We start from the raw sequence: 9,184 nt of genomic DNA, 5'->3' as shown, positions 1-9,184 counted from the left end.
TAATTATTTGTTTATACAACTCTAATTCTCATTAGGCTGGGGGTTGCATGGTGGGGGGCAGGAAGGAGGACCAATATAACTGTGTATCTCTGGTCCTGGCCAGTATACCTAAGTGTTCAAGGCCAAATGAATGAAATCCCATCAAGTACTCATTTTTTAAAAAATCATCTAGAAGATTCTTCATCAAGTTTAAGGAAAAGATATAACCTCATTGCCCCCTGGGGCAAGTGTTTCCAATGAACAATTTGGTTCAACTTTTATGCAACAAAGTTGTGAGTTGTTTCTCAGCTTCCACAAACCCTCAGCTCATGTAACCTAAGCATGCTCGGATGAACCAAGCTTGCAACTTCCGGGGGAACCAAAGTGCTCAGACCAAGAAGTGGGGACTGAATTGAGAAGCAGATATCACACAGCAGGATCTAGAATCCAATCAGATTGGGCTCTGCTGTCACCCCATGGCAGGACCCAGTCAGATCAGGCCTCCTGACATCACCTCATTGCAAGATCCAATCAGATTGTACCTCATTACCCTATGCCTATAAAACCTGACCCAGTCCCAGTTGGAGGAAGCACTGCTTTGGAAGCTATCCCTGGTGTTCTTCTTACTTGTTGCGAGTAATAAAAAACCCCTTGTTAAATCCCTCTTGGTTCGGTCATTGGGCTACCAAACCCATCCATTGTGTAGGTAACAAGCTGAACTTCATCCAAGAGGTTGAGATATTTATCATAAGTGGGAGAAGAGTGGGAAGGTGCTCCATGGCCTTCTTCATGAAGCCCTTGCTGATTCTGTGTTGTTCCCCTCTTTTATATGACCTTAAATTGTTGCATTGCTTCAGTGACTGCACTTTGCTCGCTGTCTCATGTGTCTCCTGTGTGACTTGCTCCAGGATAGTGCTCCTACTATCCTGTGTGAGAACTTTAGACATTTTCTTTACATTTTTTAAGCCCTACTTTTCTCATCTCAAAATGAGGAGAGCATCAATATCAGCTATCACTTTTGAGTATGATTCCAGACACTTCATATAAATTAAATTTGTTGAATCCTCATGAAATCACTATGATATTGGTATAATTCTTGATACCTCCATTTTATAGATAGGGAAACTGGCACAGGAACCTAAAAGAACTTGCCTAAGGTCCCAGAGTAAGAGAGTGGTAAGCTAGGGTTAGAACTTAGGCATCCATGCTCTTCGCCACCACACCCAAATACTTTTACTTTTTACCACACTTTGAAATAGTGCTTGCCTTACAGAGTTATTATAAGATACGGAAGGCACAATCTTTGGCATACAAAAAGCACTGAATAAATTTTAGCTGTCAGTATGTCTGTACTTTCCTTTTGCATACATTCAGTAAATTCTTGTTCAATAGTTTTGAGAGTTAATATGTGTTTATGAGGATGTAATAAAGAGACACATACATACAAGAAGACACAAACCCATGCATAAGTATGCATCCATGGAGAGACATACATGTGTATACCAAAAAAAAAAAAAACTGAATGTGAAGTATGAGGAATCACTAAGGATCATGATACCAGCAGAGTTGGAGAAGATCCTGAAAGGCAGAGCTAGAAAAATAGAGTCTTGGATGTCCAAAGGCAGAAGTATCTCAGTGCTAATTTCTGGAGCATTTAGGTACATGAAATCCCAGTGAATGGGGAGGAATTGAAGACAGTGCTGCCATGCAGGACTGCAGTTTGTGCCTTACAAAAAGATGCCTGCTTGGCCGGGTGTGATGGCTCATGCCTGTAATCCCAGCACTTTGGGAGGCTGAGGAAGGCAGATCATGAGGTTGGTCAGGAGATCAAGACCATCCTGGCTAACACAGCAAAACCCCATCTCTACTAAAAATACAAAAAAATTAGCTGAGTATGGTGGCATGCAGCTGTAGTCCCAGCTACTCAGGAGGCTGAGGCAGGAGAATCACTTGAACCTGGGAGTCAGAGGTTGCAGTGAGACGAGATTGTGCCCTGTACTCCAGCCTGGCAACAAAGCAAGACTCTTTCTCAAAAAAAAAAGGATGCCAGCTGGGGATTGGGGGCCAAGTGGGTGCTGATATCCAATCCGTACTCCACTCACTGTGCTGTATACTCAAAATGCAGTGTCCATTCCAAAGATGCACCTTTTCTAATTTATCTGCCAATGAGGAGTGCCTTTTTCTAACTCTCACAAAGACAAATGATGGCAATGAAGATCACAAGAGACCTGAGAGATCTCAGGCAGAAGATAGAGCTGAAGAACAGGGTCAAAAAAGCTAAAATTCAGGTTAGAGAGCCCCAGAAGTTCATTCATTTACTCAAATAATTATTAAGTACTCATGTATGTCAGGCACTATGCTGGAAAACATGGGCATAGTTACACCCTCATGTAGCTCCCAGACCTCTACAGGAAACAAATTCCAAACAAGTAAGCTAATATATAATGTCAGATAGTGATAAGTACTATAATAGACTTAAAAGAATTACAAGATTGAGCCGGGCACAGTGGCTCACACCTGTAATCCCAGCACTTTGGGAGGCTGAGGAGGGCAGATCACAAGGTCAGGAGTTCAAGACCAGCCTGACCAACGTGGGGAAACCTCATCTCTACTAAAAATACAAAACTTAACGAGGCATGGTGGCAGGAGCCTGTAATCCCAGCTACTTAGGAGGCTGAGGCAGAAGAATCACTTGAACCCAGGAGGTGGAGGTGGTTGCAGTGAGGCAAGATCGCACCACTACACTTTGTCTCAGAAAAAAAAAAAAAAAAGAATTACAAGATTGAGAGTGATTGGGAAGATGAAGGGAAAGTTTAGAGTGGAGACTTGAGCTGAGAACTGGATGATAAGAAAGAGATGACCATGAAATCTTGAGGGTTAGCCCTTTAGGAGGAATAAGCTGGTGTCAGAGTTCAGGGACAATAAGGACACCTGGAGATTTACCATCCCAAGTGCGACATGGTTGAGAGTAAAAGAGGCAATGTTGATAATTATGCCAGGACAACAGGAACAAACTGGGTCTGTCCTGGGAAAATCAGAGTGAATGAGCACCTTACTGTAGGGGACACAGGTACTGGGTTTATTTGGCCAGAGAATCTGGAGCCCAGCGTTAAGACTGAGCCACTTGATCCTGGGTTGGGAAAGTGACTTAATTCACCCATTCATAGGATGAAGGAAATTGCTATAAGCAGTTCTGTAGTTCTATTAGAGCTGCAGCTGATCTCAGTCAACAGGAGTATCGGAGCTGTGGTGGATTCCACTGCCGGGAATAAAGGGAATATGAATGGAGTTCCTACTATGTGGAAGGCAAGTGTTTTCTCACTTACCTCCACCACAAACCCCTTACCATGGGTACAAATTTATGTCCCAAATTGCTGATGACAAAATTGGCTCAAAGAAGTTAAATCATTTCCCTAAGGTTATATAGCTAGGGAATAACAGAGGTGGGACTCAAACTCAGACCTATTGGATCTGAGCAAGTTGTGGTTGCTTCTATACTGTATTGTCCTTAGACAGAGGCATAGGAAAGAAAGCAGGGACTTAAAAAGATACAGATACATTCTAGTATGTGTGGAGAAGCATACTCACGTATTGACACAAAGCCACAGAGAGAACCAGAAACACCTGGAGGCTTTGCTATGTGGATAAGGTTCTGTGGCAAGACAGCTACATATCCCTCAATATCTCTTCGCCCCTTCTTTTAGAGAATATCCTAATTTTAGCTGAGCATAGTAACACCCAAATTAAAGATTACATTTCCCAGCTTCCCTCATATCTAAGTGTGACCAAATAACTATGTTCTACCCAAGAGAATGTAAGTCAAAGTGGTACGACTACCTTTGCACAACCATAGGAGGCACTACTCACAGTATGAAGTTGCTGTGAGCAGAAATGATGTTGCAACCTCAAATGGAAGAGGCATGTTCTTCCTGTGCCCCTTTTTGCTTCTAAGAGACTGAATGGGCCAACAAACAATGGCAATAGAACTCTGACCCACAACCTCTTCAGCAACCAGCTTGGGAAGCCAGACCACAATCCCTGCAGCAACTGGCCCAGAATGAGCAAGACCTGGTCAATAACTGCCAGCTTCTCTATTTTTTGTCCCTACTTCTAACTCAGGACCAACTACAGAAAGTCACATATGCCTATGAATCTATCACATAAGATGCCTCGGGTTTTTTGTTTGTTTTCTAGATGTCCAGGCTACAGTGCAGTGATGTGATCACAGCTCATTGCAGCCTCGACCTCCCTGGGCTCCAGTAATCATCTCGCCTCAGCCTCCCAGGTAGCTGGAATTACAGGAGCTTAGCACAATGCCAGGCTCATTTTTTTTTTTTTTGTAGAAACAGGGTTTTGCCATGTTGCCTAGGCTGGTCTCAAACTCCTAGGCTCAAGGGATCTGCCAGCCTCAGCCTTCCAAAGTTCTGGGACACAGGTATGAGCTGCTGCACCCAGCCAGATGCCCCACTTCTAATGAGCCCACTTGCAGCTTTCCTATACCAACTACCTCCCGTGAGGCACTCCTGATGCCTTCTCTCTTTTCCACTATGAAGCTTTCCCACTGTTCTGCCAGGTTGTGAGTTTCTGCCAAATGTAAGACTCCTTGCTAGAGCAAGCTCTGAATCAATGACCTCTGCTTGTTCTCTTTTGGATGGTCTTCATTTATTTCTACACCCTCCTCCTGCTGAGTGGAATGCAGATATAGTAGGATGCAAGGGTCTCCATTCTCTGATGTCATGGAACTGCTGTCCACTCTGGGCTGTTAGTGAGAGAGAAATACACTTCAGTCTTTTAAGACATTGCCATTTTGTGTGTGTGTTTCAGCAACCTAACCAAACACACAACACACACACACACCCTGGGGAGCCTTTTTATTTCAGATTGAACATTCAAACTTCATCTATTTAAAGTGTACTAATTTGGAACTTGTGCAAGTTTGCCCTGGAGCAGCCTGGGTAGAAGGTCCGTTTGCACTGGATTAAAAAATCAGAGTTTGCTGAGCAGATTCATGTACTCCAGATTTTACTCATTTAAACCAGGATTTTTAAGCATCTTCCATTTGCATACAATGATTGAGATGCTAATTACAAGAGACTCATACCTATTCATTAATACTTGAAATTTACTTAGTCCAGGCAATCTGAGTGCTTGTCACGCAAAGGAATAAAACTGAATTTATGTGCACAAAATTCAAAATTTTCATCAATTCTGACTGAACTCTTCCCAATCAGAATAAACAAGCAAATTTTCATTGACTCCTTCTTAGGCGATTCCTTTGTGTCTCAATGCACTTCTGTCTCCAATTGGATATGGCTTTGGCTCCTATGCGGCTCAGAGTCACAGAACACCAAATACCCTTTTGGAAGGGAAATGTATAAGGGCAATTAATTAATGCCCATATACAATCCACCCTTCTTCTGATCACCAGAGGGTCAGGGCCCCAGTGTCCAAGCAGGAATGGCTTCCACCCTGTCACTTCTCAAGATCCACAGGGGAAGCATGGAGAGGCAGACCTGCAGAAATGATTTCTTGGTGCCATGGGTCCCGTCATTTGATTCCCTGTAAGATGTTTGAGTAAGGAAGATGGGCCAAGATGCAGAATTATTGTCTTATGGGTTAGTGTCTTACCCTTACAAGTCATATCTGATTTTCGGGGAGCTTCTACTGTGCCTGACAGAACACATAAGGTCCAAGCGGCCCCCAGATGTTCAGCAATCCTTCTTTGTTTCCTATGGATACGTGGAGCTATCTGGGAAGCATCCCCCAGAAATGCAGTTCCTTGAAACATCCTCATCCACAATTCCAGACCTCCAACATCCATCCACCCTCTCACACATTCAACCATCAGACATCTGCTATGTGCCTACTACATCTTAGCAAGATACAGTCTTGACTCTCAAGGAGTTCATGGTTTATGGTGGAGGCAGACATTTATACAAATAATTATAATCTAGTGTGATAAAAGCTGCCATTGAGTCATGTACAAGCTCCCAAGTGAACAGAAGAGTGTGCAGATAGCTTAGCTGGAGAAGGCTTCACAAATATCTAGCAAACGACACTTGAGTGAAGTCTTACTGGGAGCACGGGTTTCCGTTAGCTGGAAACGTGTCAGGGAAAGCATTTCAGGTGAAGGAAATGGCATGGGAATAGGTAAGGAGACTTGAAACACTCAAGAAAAGGCACATTGTTCTGTGAGGTTGGAGTAGAGGGTAAAGAAGAAACTGTAAGCTGGGGTCATCTTGGGCGCCATGCTAGAGGATTTGGGCTTTCCTGGAGGTTATGAGACACAATGAATGCAGGGCTGGGAACTCAAATGCCTACAGGAGCCTGGCAAATGACACAAATCAGCAAGGGAGGGTGCCTACATGGGAGTTGTAAAACTGGGGAGTGCAAGCCCCATCCAAAGGCAGAAGCCAATTGTTGCCATGCTGCGGGGCAGGCTCAGTGTAGCCAAGTCTCTCTCTCTCTCTTTTCTTTTTTCCTAAGAAGCTGGAAATCCATACTTTTTACATATGAATGCTTCCAGTTTCTAACTGTTGACAGTTATTCCAAAATATCATGCTGGCCAAGCAGAAAGATATCTGATGCCCCATCAACCCTTGGACCTTCAGTGTGGCACCTCTGTTCTAAAATTTCTAAGCAGCGAATGAACACAGACTTATGTTTCAGATGGAGGATGTCTCCATAGATCTCACATGATCTTTCTACCAGCAAGAACCTCTTTCCCCATCTCTACCGCCTTGCCCCTGCCCCAGGTAGTCCTTGCCCTCCTTCCTGACCCCCAGACCACCCTCAGCACCAGCTGCCTTCTTGCACTGGGAGAAGCTGAATGAATAAACTGTACTGCAGACCCGGCTTACAGGGAAAAGCCCAGAATTAAGGACACGAGAGAGCCATATTTATTTCACATGGACAAGCATGATTCCATTGCATGCTGAACATGAAAGCTCGCATGAGCAAAGTACCCGTAACAGCAGAATTATGTGCTTTTGTCCACAGGGAGCAGGGAGAATCACAAAGTGGTTTTCAGAGACAGTGTCCTTCAAGCACAGTTGAGACCACAGGCTCTGAAGTCATTAGTTTATTTCATCACCAAAGGGTCTGTCTCCCAGGAGTGGCCAGGGGGGTGCTTTCAGCTTTGCAATCTCTCAATGAGTTGCTAAGGTCTGAGGAGGACTGAGGATGGTCTCCCATCCCACTACCCAGGCATCTTGAAGAAACGAAGCTCAGAGGGAAGATACATGCCATTTGGAATTAACAAGGCCACTCCTGGGTGGACAATGACAGGGACCGGCTGCTGTCTTCATAGCAACAGAACCATCATCGCTTATAATATCTATCATCATTGGAACAGTCACTCTTAAAGCAATTCTCCAAGGCTTCTTGTGGGCAGAAAGGAGAATGATTCTGGAATTTACTGGACATACCAGGAGCAGATCAGTTTTGCTTGAGCAGGCTGAGAGCTAGTGGCAGGGACCTTCTGGTCTCTTGGCTTTAGCTGGGCTGCCCAGTTCCAAGATGATGCAACTCAAGGTGGGAAAGGGGGCTAGAGCCAAGGTTTGTTGGAGGGAGAAGATCAGAGGGGCTGGGAGCAAATCTCATGGAAGAGACAGGCAGAAGAACCCTTGAGAGCCCTTTCCTCTCATGGGCTTATTCCCACCTAAAGTCCTGCCCAACAGTTTCATAAAATTTGATATTATAAGGTCTATAAAATTCCCGGAGCTGGTCTATCACCTCAGGATCAATCTGTACATGAGTTCTCCCTTTTGATTTGCCCAGACATCGAGGCAGGAGGCTCGATTCTGTTTTTTTCAAGCAAGGGAATCCTTTGGTCTTGTTGAAATAGAAGTGCTTGTCCGTGATGAATCTCTTAATGCCCAGGAAGTCCTGGACTCGCCCCATCTCACCAGCCGGGTCAGTGATGAGCCGCTCACCACTAACAAAGTGAATCTGAGCTAGCGGGAAGTACTGCAGCCAGCTCTCCAGGTGCAGCACATACATGCCAATGCGGATGGCATTCCAGGACACGTCCACCAGCCCTAGGGTGCGGTTGCGGAAGGAGAGGCCCTCGAAGGTCGGGATGTCTGGCTTCTTGGAGAGGGTCTGGGTGTAATCAGAGATGGCACGGGTCACAGGGTTCCGCACCACCACAATCAGCTTGGTGTCTCGGGACATGTTGAAGATGCGTCGAGGAGCCTCTTGAGTGACAAAGTAGCTGGGTGTCTTCTCGAGTGTGATCTGGCTCTCGAGAGTCCTGGGCATCAGGCTCCTGTGTGGGCAGAAGGAACACATCATCAAACAGGTTTCCCTGGGGTCAGGCCTCAGGCCCAGCTACATCAGCCCCTCCACCCAGGGACCTGTTGCATCCCCCTCCTCTCCTTTGTTCCATTCAAAGCTCTCACCTGGTGAGGGACCCATTTTGAATGTTGATTTTTCTTTTCTTTTTGAGACAGGGTCTCACTCTGTTGCCCAGGCTGGAGTGCAGTGGTGCAATCAAAGCTCACTGCAGCCCCCTAACTCTTTGGCTTAGGCTATCTTCCCACCTTAGCCTCCTAAGTAGCTGGGACTACAGGTGTGCACTACCATGCCTAGCTAAGTTATTCCATTTTTTTTTTGATAGAGCTGGGTCTCACCATTGAGTTGCCAGGCTAATCTTGAACACCTGGCCTTGAGCAATCCTCTCACCTCAACCTCCTAAAGTGCTGGGATTACAGGCTTTTTTTCTTATTTAGTCTTTAACCTGTTTGCTTAAGACTGGAAACAATCTAAATATCCAGCATTGTGAGCTAGATAAATTGTGGAATAGCCAATTAATAGGGTTAGGTAGATCTGTATACATTAATATGCAATGATTTCCAACATATAGTGTTAAATGAAAACAGGCAAGATTCAGCTTGTATATCTTTTTTATTTTATTTTTTAAAATTTATTTTACTTCATTTTAGGTTTGGGGGTACATGTGAAGAACATGCAAGATTGTTGCATAGGCACACACGTGGCAGTGTGACCTGCTGCCTTCCTCCCCATCACCCACATCTAGCACTTCTCCCCATGCTATCTCTCCCCAACTCCCCTCCTCCCACTGTCCCTCCCCTATTTCCCCCAACAGACCCCAGTGTGTAGTGCTCCCCTCCCTGTGTCCATGTGTTCTCATTGTTCAACACCCGCCTATGAGTGAGAACATGCGGTGTTTGATTTTCTGCTC

The 9,184-nt window shown here is 45.0% G+C and overlaps 1 protein-coding gene across 1 annotated transcript in view; it reads right to left on the bottom strand.

Annotated features, from left to right (window-relative positions):
- Positions 1–6,855: 6,855 nt before the first annotated feature.
- The window catches only part of HS3ST2 (heparan sulfate-glucosamine 3-sulfotransferase 2), a 103,148-nt gene continuing 100,819 nt past the window's right edge, over positions 6,856–9,184 (bottom strand). The window contains exon 2 of the mRNA XM_017534385.2: positions 6,856–8,248. Coding sequence (XP_017389874.1) covers positions 7,630–8,248 — 619 coding nt within the window. The 3' untranslated portion in view covers positions 6,856–7,629. The remainder of the gene's footprint in view (positions 8,249–9,184) is intronic.

Source organism: Cebus imitator, unplaced genomic scaffold, assembly GCF_001604975.1.
Source record: "Cebus imitator isolate Cc_AM_T3 unplaced genomic scaffold, Cebus_imitator-1.0 Scaffold85, whole genome shotgun sequence".
NCBI classification, from domain to species: Eukaryota; Metazoa; Chordata; class Mammalia; order Primates; family Cebidae; genus Cebus; species Cebus imitator.
This window is presented reverse-complemented; position numbering and strand designations above follow the sequence as displayed.